Source organism: Pteropus medius, unplaced genomic scaffold (genome assembly GCF_902729225.1).
Source record: "Pteropus medius unplaced genomic scaffold, Ma_sr-lr_union100, whole genome shotgun sequence".
NCBI classification, from domain to species: Eukaryota; Metazoa; Chordata; class Mammalia; order Chiroptera; family Pteropodidae; genus Pteropus; species Pteropus medius.
In genome coordinates, this window is record NW_024349797.1 from 3,154,284 (window position 1) to 3,166,901 (window position 12,618).

Sequence of the window (12,618 nt, forward strand, 5' to 3'; positions counted from 1 at the left end):
CAGATTTTTGCATTTGCTGTTCATGAGGGTTACTGTAGTTTTCTTGAACTATCTTTGTCTGATTTTGGTATTGATATATCTTTTCAGAGGGCAATTTGTCAATTGTAACAAGTCTTAAAAATGTGTGTGCCCAAGGATTTCACTTCTAAGAATTTAACTTAAGGAAACCATTGGAGATTCTCATTATGCAGACTTGAGTTCAGACAGACTCTGGATTTAAATATAAACATATCCCTTTACTAACTACTTAAATTCTGCGGCTCTGTTTCCTAATCTGCAAAATGAGGATAAAAGAACCTACCTCATAGAGTTGCATTACATGAGAAAATTCACACACAGTGCCCAACATTTAGTAAGCTTTAAGTAAATGGTATCTCTTGAGATTATACTGCCTAGCCTCTTAAGTCTAAAGTAGAAGGACGTTATCTTTGCTCTCACATTAGTTCTCTTTGAATCTCCTTATTTTGGTGAGTATTCCGTCTCTTCATTCCTGATTCCCCTGTCTTATACTAACTGTGCTAGGCGTTGGGAATGCAAGGGCAAAAAAGATATGGTCCCCGCCCTCAAGAAGCTGAATCTGTTAAGAGAGGCACAAGCGCAAATGAACCAGTAAGATGTAATAAAACAGCATGATAAAGGGGCAGCAGGCCTTGTATGCGCATTCTGAGCGTCTGTGTCAGGAGACTGAGCTGGGCACCAGGAAGGAAAGCGGCCACTTGTCCAGCGTTGCTGCAGGTCTTAGTGGCAGGGAAAAAGACTAACTGTTCCCATGGCAACGGGACTAGCCACCCTCCGGAGGCCTCGCGACTCACCTCTTCAGCGTCAGATGAGCCAGAAGAGGCCAGTTCCGCTCCTCCTGTCCGAAGGCGCGCAGATTCCTGGTTGAAACTGAACTGGAGCTCCACGTCTCTGATTGGCTCAAGCTTATGGAAGGGACGGGAGGTGGCAGCGAGGGGCGTGGCCTACCAGCTCCAAAACTGGAGTTTTTTCTCTCAGAGCGGAAGCCGACCTTGTCCGCCCCGGAAGTGCAATCCGGGTGGCGTGCAGGTGTGGATTCCGCCGCGAAGGCGGCTTCTTTCGAGATGCCCGGAGCGGCTGCCAAGGGCTCGGAATTGTCCGAGAGGATCGAGAGTTTCGTGGAGGCCCTGAAGCGGGGCGGCGGGCGGCGCAGCTCCGAGGACATGGCCCGGGAGACCCTGGGGCTGCTGCGCTGGATCATCACGGACCACTGCTGGAGCAACGCAGGTAAGGCAGGCCTAGCGCCTTCGTGTCCCTCGCCACTTTCTACTCGCGATCCCCAGGCGGAAAGTCGCCCAGGCCCCACCGTGCGTCTACTCTGCTCATTCTCTTTTGGACTGCAGGGGAGCTGATGGAATTGATCCGCAGAGAGGGCCGAAGGATGACGGCTGCGCAGCCCTCAGAGACCACCGTGGGCAACATGGTGCGGAGAGTGCTCAGGATCATCCGGGAGGAGTATGGCAGGTCAGGCCATGTCCTGGGTTCCGGTTTGGACGGGGTGATGCTTTTTGCATGAGCCCCTCGCCTCGCTTGGAGCCTTTATTGGAGCTGAACAGGTTTTGTTAGTTATATCATCACACCTCCTTACGACCTCTCTGGATCTTGTCACCTCCAGACTCCACGGTCGCAGCGACGAGAGCGACCAGCAGGAGTCCCTGCACAAACTCTTGACATCCGGAGGCCTGAACGAGGATTTCAGCTCCTATTATGCCCAACTCCAGTCCAGTATCATTGAGGCAATTAATGAGCTGCTTGTGGAACTGGGTAAGAGTTCTGATCCCTAGGTGGATAGGACAGATTACAAAAAAATGAGAGAACAACAGAAGACCCTGGAAGTTGTTCATCAACAGAGGCAGGAGATAACCAGTACTCTTGGTTCTCAAGAGGTTTGTCCTCCATCCTGATTCGGAAGGTGGGAGGACTAAGATAACCTCTACATTTCCTTACAGACCAACCTTTTATCGATTCACTATGGCAAGGACTCCTTTAGGACAGAGCTTTATTTTCATTTTTAAAATAAACTCTCTAAAACTATGGTTAATAGACCCTCATTCACTAAACTTTCTCTTGAATTTTTATACACACACACACACTACCATCCCTGTTGTCTTTGTGACCCAGCAGACCTGCAGATACTCATTTCAATCAGAGTTCTCCAGGGGAAGAAGAAACTGGGTCTGTCAGTGCACTGAGGTGCTGTTTCCAAATTCCTTCCCTCTTTGTCTTCTGTGACCTTCCTCTCAGGTGGAGGTGTTGGGGCCACCTTTTAGAGGAGTTTTTTTGGGGGGTGGGGTTGGTGAGGGGAGCTCTGTTTACACCACTCTTAACGCTTTAGGATTTTCTAAATTGGACCATTTCTTGCCCGAAGTCATTGTCTTCAAAATCAGTTGTAAAGGAGCTGATGTCATGGCAAGGTGAGAACTTGGGACGTAGAAGATCCCAGAGGAGCAGAGCTTTTTAAGAAAATGTGGCATTTCACATTCAGTTCGTTAGCCGTGTTACCAGGGTCTGAAAGGTGGGCATTCTGTGTGACAGGCACACCTTCCCTTTTGCACTCTGTAATATCTGTCATGATGTGACATGGCGTTTTCATATTTTCCTTGTAAAATATGACTATTGTTGCAGAAGGGACAACGGAGAACATTGCAGCTCAGGCTCTAGAGCACATCCACTCCAATGAGGTGATCATGACCATTGGCTTCTCCCGAACAGTAGAGGCCTTCCTCAGAGAAGCTGCCCGGGAGAGGAAATTCCATGTCATTGTGGCAGAGTGTGCTCCTTTCTGTCAGGTAGGAGAACTGCTGGAGTTGCTAAGAAAAAAAAAGAAGAGTGAATAAAGAAGGGATAGATGAGCTCTGTGCTAACTTCGAATTGATAAGCAAGACATTGAGAAGATAAAGTAAAACATTAAGAGAATTTTCAGGTAGTTCATCCTGTGAACATTCTTAAATATTGGTTTAAGAAATTTGGGTGAACAGCTGGGTCCAAGAAAAGATAAACATTCATTCTTTGAGGAATCAAAATAAGGTAAATTGTCATGGGGATAACATGTTTTGTCTGACCTCACACAATCCCTAGGTAAATAATAGGTCTCAAAAAAGGAAATACACAAGGATGAGCCAGGAGCTAGCTATCTTGTCAGCTACGTCTCATTATGCAAGCAAGTAGTATTTCCAGTTTTATGGCTGCTCTAGTGCTACTGTGGAGTATTAAACATTTATTAGCTTCCCCTGGGCTTCCTTGCAGCTTACCAGAGAATACCTATTACAGACAGAAAATTGAATTAGTTATGTGTTGAAAATTGTGTGTCAGATATGCCCAGTATCGCAGAATTCCCCAGATACATTTACATTTGAGAACTCTTTCACTATCTCTCACTCTGTCCCAGCATCAGCCTTTCTTTCCTGTTGCAGGGTCATGAAATGGCAGTCAATTTGTCCAAAGCAGGTATTGAGACAACTGTCATGACTGATGCTGCCATTTTTGCTGTTATGTCAAGAGTCAACAAGGTGAGTGTATTTGGAGTTATGTTGCATTCATAAAGATTATACTTCTAAAATGTTGATTTTTCTTACTCTCGCCTATAATATCCATGAGAAGAGTTTCTAGCACCCTTTGAAAGTACATACTTGGGCCTTTTTAATCTATTAACTGAATTTCTTTTCCTTTTGTCTGTATCATTGTTCTTCATTTGGAGTAGCCTCTTTTTAGTTAAGGCATTGGAAGAATGAAATAAGCTAAACATGTCAGCTGCTAGGGATCTGGTAGAGGGCTCCCCCTTTATGCTCAGAGGTCGGTACTGAATGGTTAGTGGTGGATAGAGAATGAGAAAGGTTCCCCATATCTTGGGAGGTGTGGCATATAGATTTCTAGAAGACAGGGCTAAACGCAGTAGATATCGCAGTTTCCTATCCTGTACTACATTCATTCTTTCCTTAGGAACCCACTTTGAAACTAGAACTTGTGGTCCTAAGCCTATAATCCCTTTCCCCCTACTGCTGTGTGACTACTCAGGATGTCAAAGCTCAGGCCTGAGCATTCAGGCTGTTGTACCCAATGGCCCTTTTAAGACTCTGTCCCCAGGATGGCTCACATTTTTCTTCCTGTCCCAAAGGTGATCATTGGCACAAAGACCATTCTGGCCAATGGTGCCCTGAGAGCTGTGACAGGAACTCACACTCTAGCATTGGCAGCGAAACACCATTCCACCCCACTCATCGTCTGTGCTCCTATGTTCAAGCTTTCCCCACAGGTATGTGTGTCTATCTCTAAACAACAGAGAGAAGGAAACCAAAGTAGGCTTGATCTCTGGGCCTTCAACCTACTCACTCTGGAACTTTTCTTTATCTTCATTTACTCAATGGATTAGATCCAGTGGAGGCTGGAAAAGCCACAGAAGTCTTGATCCAAGAAAAATATTGATATTTATAATCTGTCAGCTTTAAGCAGTCCAGATTGTAAGGTCAGGACAATACATAGTTGGGAGAGGCCCTTCGTTTACATGGCTTCCACTCTTCGTGACCCTGAGCATTTCTGAAAATGCCAAGCAAGTTAAAACTAGGAACATAAAAATTGTTTTGTCATTGTTCCAGCGTCTGTCCTCTGTAGCCTACACATAAGCAGTTACTAAGTGAAGAGTCATTTTATTAGTGATAGAAGCTATTTGCTTTGGAATCATCTAGGTCTTTTTTTAAATTGAGTATAATTCACATAACATACAATTAACCATTTTAAAATGTTTAGTGGCATTTACATTCACAGCGTTGTGCAACTATTACTTTCTAGTTTCAAAATTTTCATCATCCCAGAAAAATACTCTGTACCCATTAAGTTAAGTAATCACTCCCTCTTCCCCCATCTCCTAGTAATCACTAATCTGTTTTCCATCCCTATGGGTCTGCTCATTTTGGGTATTTCATGTAAAAGGAATACAACATGTACCCTTTTGTTCATGACCTCTTTCACTTAGCATTTTGTTTTCGAGGTTCATCTGCATTATTGCACAATGCTTTTTTATGTCTGAATTCCACTGTATAGGTATACCACAATGCATCTATTTATCTGTTGATAGGCATTTGGGTTATTTCTACCTTTCGACTTTTATGAACGCTGCTGCTGTAAGCATATATGTGCATGTTTCTGTGTGGACATATGTTTTTTATTTCTCTTGGGTATATTTCTGGAAATATAATTGTTGGGTCTCTTTTTTTTCCAATTTTTTTTTTCTTTTCCAGTTCCCCAATGAAGAAGATTCATTTCACAAGTTTGTGGCTCCTGAAGAAGTCCTGCCCTTCACAGAAGGTACAGAAGAGTGTGTGTGTACGCATGTACGAGTGTGTGTTTTTGTCTTTTTGTTTTGTTTTGGTGGTTGGTGGGATCGAATGCTGCCAGGTTGTAGTTTCAATAGTACTTTTGTGGGCATTGCTCTCTTTAGCAGCTTAGAGTGCCTGGAGACCTGCTGTAGTTCAGGTTCACTTTGTTCTGAAACTAATATATTTTAGCTGAGTTATTGGGGCCATGGTGGGTTGGATCACCCAGCATTGACTGGGTTTAGCTTTGCACGTTGTTTGAGACACAGGCAACAATCCAGTGAGAAAATGTCCTTGTTTTCAGTTGCTGTAGGGAGTCATTTTGGTGATATGGCTGCCAAAGGAAGCAGGCTCTGAAATGTTCCTACTTATAAAACTTACCTGTAACCTGCATACCTTTGGGTTCTTTTCTCTGACTTCTAAAAGGCAGCAGAGCTTCATGATTAGTTTAATATGGCCTTAAACACTGTCTGGGAGCAAAGCGTAGTATTTGGGCTGCTAATTCTTCTTGGAAGTAAAATAACTTCATTCATTCATTTAAACATTCATTCTGTTAGAAATATTTCTATCTGTTGAGCACCCACTGTGTACCCAGCACTATTGTAGTGACCAGTGTGGCTAGGCCCTGCTCCCACAGAGCTTACATTCCGTTGCAGAAGATGGACAAGAACATGTCAGGTCATTGGATGTTTTAGGAAAAAAGACAAATGAGGACAATGGAGATAGAAAATGGCTAGTTTGGGGAAAGGTCTTGATGAGATGGTATTTCACTTGAGTTCTAAATGAATAGAGCCCGCCACGAGTCTAAAACAGAAGATGAATGAGTTTTCTAGGCGTTGGTGCAAAGGGTCAGTTGGAAAAAGATGGCCGTATGGCTGGAGACTAATGAGCAAGGGAGAGAATGGTATGAATTGTAATTAGTGCAGTGCGGTGGGGAAGGGCCAGATCTTGAAGGATGTTGGTCAAGTTTGAATTCTATTCTAAGGGCAATGGAAAGGCATTGGAGAGTTTTAAGTAGGGAGTATCACGATCTGAAGTCATCTCTTCTGGTTTGCATTTTGCTGCAGCTTCCCTTCCCTGAGGTAGCAAGTATGCCTGCATTATTGAGCCTATATACTACTTAATTATTAGAGCAGGATTGTTAGTTTTATCTTTAGCACCTATGATTGCCTTTCAGGAGACATTCTGGAGAAGGTCAGCGTTCATTGCCCTGTGTTTGACTACGTCCCCCCAGAGCTCATTACCCTCTTTATCTCCAACATTGGTGGGAATGCACCTTCCTACATCTACCGCCTGATGAGCGAACTCTACCATCCTGATGATCATATCCTATGACACCAGTCATCCTAAGTAGAAGCTGCTTAGACGATCCCAGAATGGAGAGGAGACTTCAGTGCCACTGCCGAATGCACCTTCCACGTAATGGGGGAGTGAACTGGAGTCAGCCTAAAAAAATCCGTTTCCTGCCTTTTTAATCATCCCATAACAAGGACATATCTGGGACTGGTTTTTTGTTTTTTGTTTTTTGTTTTTTTTTTTTTTGCCTTTCAGGTCTTAACAGAGTAGCAGGGCTTGACCTATTCATTCTGGACCTTCTTGGTGACCTAGAGCATTTGTTTCGGGAACTTAAACTTTCTGGTTCAGTGGTGTGTTAAACATAACAATGAATAAGCTTGCTAGGATACATGTTTTTGCTCAGAAATGTCTACCATACCTTTTCATAGGTTGTGCCAATTAAAGCTACTTGAAGGTTCCTGAGTTGGTTTATTTTCGTTTTGCTCTGATTGAACTGCCTGAAACAGCAGCAGCAGAGCCCTTTACATGTTTTCATAGAGGACTGAAGTTAGAGGTAAGTCTAAAACAGAAAAGTACAACTGAGAGTACAGTTTTCTTTATAATTCACTAGAAATGTGAATTATAAAGAAAATTCACAATTTGTAATCAAACAACTTGTAATCTAAGACTGGTTCCAGAACTTCTCTGATCATCAAAATCATCTGGAAGCTTAAAAAAATAAATACTCAGGCTCCATCCCAGATCCGCTACATCTGATTTCTGGGGTGACATCTGTTTAAAGCTCCTCAGGAAAGGACCCTCTCATGTACTGTTAATAGGACTGTAAACAATCTTTTCTTTGAACCTGCACTTCTAGAATTATTTGTACAAGCACACAAAGATACAGATGAGACTATCCATTGTAGCAGCTGTAATGTCACAGCCTAAGTGTTCAGCAGTAACATTTTGTATTCTGTTAATTAAAAGCAAGAAAGGTTTTTAAATATGACATAACGGAACATTATGTATCTACTGCAATAGAGGTTTCAAAAGGGTGGCTTGAGGGCAGTGTCTGGATTTTGGCTGGTTCACCCAGTATTTAATTTGAATTAGTTACCAATATTTAAAAATCTGAAGATTGCACATTAAACAAATTTGCATTTCTTGCCTCCCTTGAGAACTCAGAAGATTTAGCGATTCTGAACCCACATTCCCAAATGGCAGCAGTTGGCTAGAGTTGGGTAGCTTCTGATTCCATTAGTTGGAAAACCTAGTTTTCTGCAGTTCCTCCCAGGTCCATTAACTTATTAATCTTACCTGCTTAACCCCTGTAGGCGTTTGATTTGTGACTCTTGTGGTAATGAATGGGATAGAATTGTAAGGAAGTCCATTTTATATTTTGTTCATTAAAAACAAACTAGGGGAAAAAAGTTACAGAGCAATATGCATAATATGACCCTTCATTAAAGCAATGGATAAAAGTCTGGAAGAATAACACCAAACAGTGGCAAGCATAATTTGATGTAGTATGTTTATATGTTGTTTCCATATTTTATGTGTAGTACTTTAGTAATTATGTTTTTAAAAAATCTCCCCAGGTAATAATCCACATGATTTGTGTATTTAGGAAGTACTGGTCTGAAGCAGAGGTCCAAGGCAGGCTTGGATGTGCAGAACTCCCTGGAATGCTTGTCACAAAGGCCACCCTTCTTCCTAGGGTGTCTGTGGGGGGCAGGGGTGGAGGGAGGGAGCAAGGAGTCTGCATGTTTAACAAGCACCCCAAGGGATTTTAACTGATGATTTGATAACCACACTCTGATAAACACTGGCCAGAGGCAGGCTTTGAGGGAAAGGCCTCTACTCTTTTGATACCTTCTTGAGATAGATCTTTGCTCTTATCTTCCCTGAGGGAGGGGAGAATCAAGATCTAGAGGGTGGGTCTTAAAGACTGACCTAAAAGTCCTATGACTCAGAAGATCCTGACTCACTAGGGCCTCAGTCTCAATTATTTCTCACAGCATCTAAGACCCCAGCTTTCTCAGTGAAGTGGCTTATAGCTACCAATTATGAGCAATTGTCTCCTCTGAAGGCACCAATTCTAACAGCAGTTCACTTGGGTATAATTGTGTGGTCTGGAGTAAAAGCAGCAGTGAGTCAAGGAACTTTGTTTCTGGCTCCAAAAATGCTTTATGATACTTGTCCTTTGTGCATCTTAGTCTCTGAGTCTAAAATTAGCACCAACATCCTTCCCAGGCATAACTGAGATGGATGAAGGTTACAAGGGTAGAGGCTCTGCCTCTTTCGTCAACTCTTACAGTGCCTAGAACAGAAGGACTTCATAAATGAATATTCTTTAGAATCTTTAGGGCCTCAATTAAGTAAATCCCACAAACTATTTATATGCATTGTTTTTTTCTATTTCCTTTTCTCCCTTTTCCTATTAGGGAAAGTAAATATTAGAAAGGGAGAACCCGATCTGAACAGGGAGAAACTGGAGTTCCATCCTGACTTAACGGCCTGTCTTGTCAGCTTTTGTTTGGGCCTGCCTCCCTTCCCACCTTTGCAGGCAGAACCCAGAAACTCTTTTAAAGAAGAACAAACCTGTTTTAGCTTGGAGAGAATTAAAAGAAAGAGGATTCCACGGATGTGAAAGGCTTCCTGAATCTACTAAATAAACCAAGTTAGATAACTTAATACAGTTTGTAAAGACACTTTCCCACGGTTTATATCTTCCAATTTGGGCGGAGGGCAGAAAAGGCACAATTCTTGGAACTCAAATAAGGAACAAAAATTCCTAATTTAGCCTCAGAAGAGAAGTCTCTGAAAAATACCAAGAAAAACTTAAGTGTAAAGTGATACCTCAAAGAAATAAATGTCAGTACCCATAGGATGGGTTTCACAGATGTGCTTCAAAACCATTTCTCAAAGCAATCTGTTGCATCAGTCTGGGTTAATGCAGGCTGACAGTCACACAGTTCCATCGTTGAGCTATATGGCTCTATAATGCCACATATGTGGGACTCAGTACATCAGAACTGCTTTGCCATATAGTACCAGGTGTTGATGTAGTTATTGTGAAGGCCCCATACTATCCACCTTGCAAAAACTCCCACTGCAGACATGCGCCTAGTTGTCACAAAGGAGCTATTTTGAAATGTGGTTTGGAAGTGTTTTATATCTGGCCTGTTCTGCTTTGAATTATTCTTTCATTCACCAAACAGCTGTTCTAGGATATTGTGCAATGGCTAAGCAATTATTAATAAAGAGCTAAGTCTAAGCTTTCAGTCTTCACAACGCACAATGAAGAGCAGCCTTTGAGCCTAACGGCACTTGAAATGATGATTGCTTGGTGTTTGTAGTAAATACTGTGCTGAAGAGAAGGAACCTTTCAGTAATGTTTTATCAGGCATGTTACATTTAGAATTAAGACCTGCCTAGAAAAAAAACTTGACAAGATTCCTAAAATTTGTAAGTTATACGTGAAATTCTGCAGTTAACTATTACGAGAGGTGAGGAAATACCTTGAATAATGATAAACTAATAGCAATAGCTAACTCCAAACCACTTTTTTTTTTTAGACCATTATTTGATACTCCTTGCTTTTGAAGGAAACACGATTAGTTGTTTAGTCAGACAAGTTGTAAGGGTAAAGAGGCCCAATCTAGCTTCTTCAGACTGCTACTTGAGTCATACTTGTTTACGGGCTCAGTAGACTCCAATATGTAAGACACTTAGATTCCCACAGGCTTTGCTCAGGTTGCCTGAACTTTATCAGATGTTTCTCGATAAGACAGTGCTCTATGACAAATGGGCATGTGTTGAAAATGACCTAAGGGTTTGAAAAATCCTAAGCCATAGGATAACCTCTTTATAACCCCACAATTTCTGATGTAATACATTTAGAAGGGACTTACTAGTTACTGAATGTTGAATAAATGAATTAATGGAGGGATAAGAGGAAGGATTTATTTGGTGCACATTATCCAGATTTTTGATTTCCCAGACTTTCTTCTTTTCCTCTTCTGAGCCCACCTTTTTGCCATCTCACTGTTGATAAGCAACTTCAGCTCTGAAAGGGTAAAAATAGGCAGGACATACAGTGTCAAACATACCCATCAGTTCTTGTTGTTAGCCTGCTTTTATAAAGGGTTTTGATGGAATGGGGTGGCACTTCAGGTGGAAAACAGGGAGAGTTGAGTTCTTTGTTACGGAAACTGCCCTTCACTGATACGCCCTTACTGGTGAAGCATCAGCTTGAGCTGGGTTGGCAGCGCTCTCTAGGAACTGATGGGCTGCATCTGTTCTCACTTGGCATGGCTTCCTCAGCCTAGAACCTGGACCCCTCTTGCTCTGCCCCCGTTTTGGTTGCTTTTTTCTTTTTTTTCTCAGTTAGGCTCAGATCCCAGCTGTTCCTTTGTTCCGACCCTTTGCCTTGCTCTGACATCTGATTACTAGAACTTCTCTATTCTCAGCTAGATCCCCAGCTAGGTTGTGGACCAGGGCCCAGGCCCCTCCCTAGCGTTTTCCCTTCCCTCCAGCCTATATTCTAAGCTTTCCGATATTAGCTCCTACTGCCACCTATAGCCTTAACTCTGACAGAATTATCTCCTCTTATCTCAGTAATAAAGACTTAGCTGTAACTCAGTGATCTCTAAGCCTAGAAGTGACCATATTCTGTTACCAGTTTCCTTGCCTCTCTCCATGACTAAAGCTAAGCTTATTGAAGGTATGCATCTTTATTTCTCATTAAAGTTTTGATGGATGTTACCAAAAAAAAAAAAAGACTCTCAAGAATGACTTAATTGCACATCTCATCTTGCAAGTTTTACTCTGAAGTTGACGAAGGCTCCACAAACCAGAATCCAATAAATTTGAACTAAGTTTACAAATAGATAAATCCCTTATAAAAATATATTATATAGGTCAGCATAGGGTAATGATGGGAAGGAGTATGCAATCTGAAGTTACACAGACCTGGGTCTGAATTCTGATTCTCAGCTAGGTCCTCAGCAAACTAGTTAATACCTCCAAGCTGTTGTAGCCTCACTGTAAAAGAGAGATACTAGCTTCTTAAGAGGACTGTTGTAAGTATGAGAAATAATATGGTAACTATAATATGGAGCTAGGAAATTTGGATATCATTCTCTACTTACTAGCTGTGCAATCTTAGATAAATCACTTAATATTTTCCAGCTTTAGTTTCCCCCTTAGTAAAATGGGGGAGAATAATACCACCTTATCTCATGGGTTGTCAAGAAATTCAAATAAGGTATGTAAAATTATTTTATAAACCTAAAGCACCATATAGGTGTTAGTGATTACTATCATGTGTTAGAAAATTAGATGTATCTTTGTTCTTATGGCACCCGAGTTCAAAAACAAAACAAAACCCTAACAGACCCTAACAGGCGATAATAAAAGTAATATTAGATATTTTTGTGTAATAGGTTGGTTTTATGTTGATGGTTGCTACTGAGTATATAAATGATTAAAACACGACAGTTATCTCATATGTTGATTGATCAGGCTATCTAGGAAGGTTGGTTACATATTTATGAAGAACTTTTTCTAATCCTCTTATTCTCAAGAAAACAGTGGTTTGGGATTATAGCAAAATCTTTTGAAATTGCCCCCCATCATCCTAGTATAAGAGGTATTGTCATGCTTTTTTTTTTAATCCCACAAGTTGGTCTGACCTAAAAAGATTTTTAAAACTCCCAGGACAGCTGGCCTCCATGTAGCTCTGGAGAGTGGAAGCAGAGGTCAAGGCCTCAGCACTCCACTGGGCCTGGAGGCAGAGCCCCTGACAGCCTTGCACATCCTCTGAAAACACTCTCTAAGGTCATGTCTCTCCGTCTATGAAACTTTATGCATATTTAGAAGACTAAAGACCATTTCTAAACAGTGGTGCCTATTCTTCAGGGTTCCAATTACATAATTCAACAAGGATCCCCTTGAAAACCAGCAAAGGCTTTCCCTGAACCTTTTCTGAGGCACATGCTAATGAATGCAATAC

General features: G+C 41.8%; 1 protein-coding gene across 2 annotated transcripts; it reads left to right on the plus strand.

The window, feature by feature from the left end:
- Positions 1-911: 911 nt before the first annotated feature.
- Positions 912-7,085, plus strand: EIF2B2 (eukaryotic translation initiation factor 2B subunit beta). 2 transcript variants are annotated; one of them, XM_039883829.1, is made up of 8 exons: positions 912-1,245; positions 1,362-1,482; positions 1,634-1,782; positions 2,644-2,807; positions 3,432-3,527; positions 4,133-4,270; positions 5,253-5,319; positions 6,485-7,085. In XM_039883829.1, exons 1-8 carry the CDS (start codon positions 927-929, stop codon positions 6,622-6,624), a joined length of 1,194 nt encoding a protein of 397 aa, XP_039739763.1. In that variant the 5' UTR covers positions 912-926; the 3' UTR covers positions 6,625-7,085. The 2 variants fall into 2 exon arrangements, with proteins under 2 accessions (XP_039739763.1, XP_039739762.1); XM_039883828.1 differs by having other exon boundaries at positions 6,505-7,085.
- Positions 7,086-12,618: the final 5,533 nt, after the last annotated feature.

Coding starts and splice junctions, on each gene's coding strand:
- EIF2B2 (XM_039883828.1), top strand. CDS start 927: ATGGAAGGGACGGGAGGTGGCAGCGAGGGGCGTGGCCTACCAGCTCCA. Junction 1,783..2,643: donor TGAGCTGCTTGTGGAACTGG/GTAAGAGTTCTG, acceptor CTATTGTTGCAG/AAGGGACAACGGAGAACATT. Junction 5,320..6,504: donor AGTCCTGCCCTTCACAGAAG/GTACAGAAGAGT, acceptor ATTGCCTTTCAG/GAGACATTCTGGAGAAGGTC.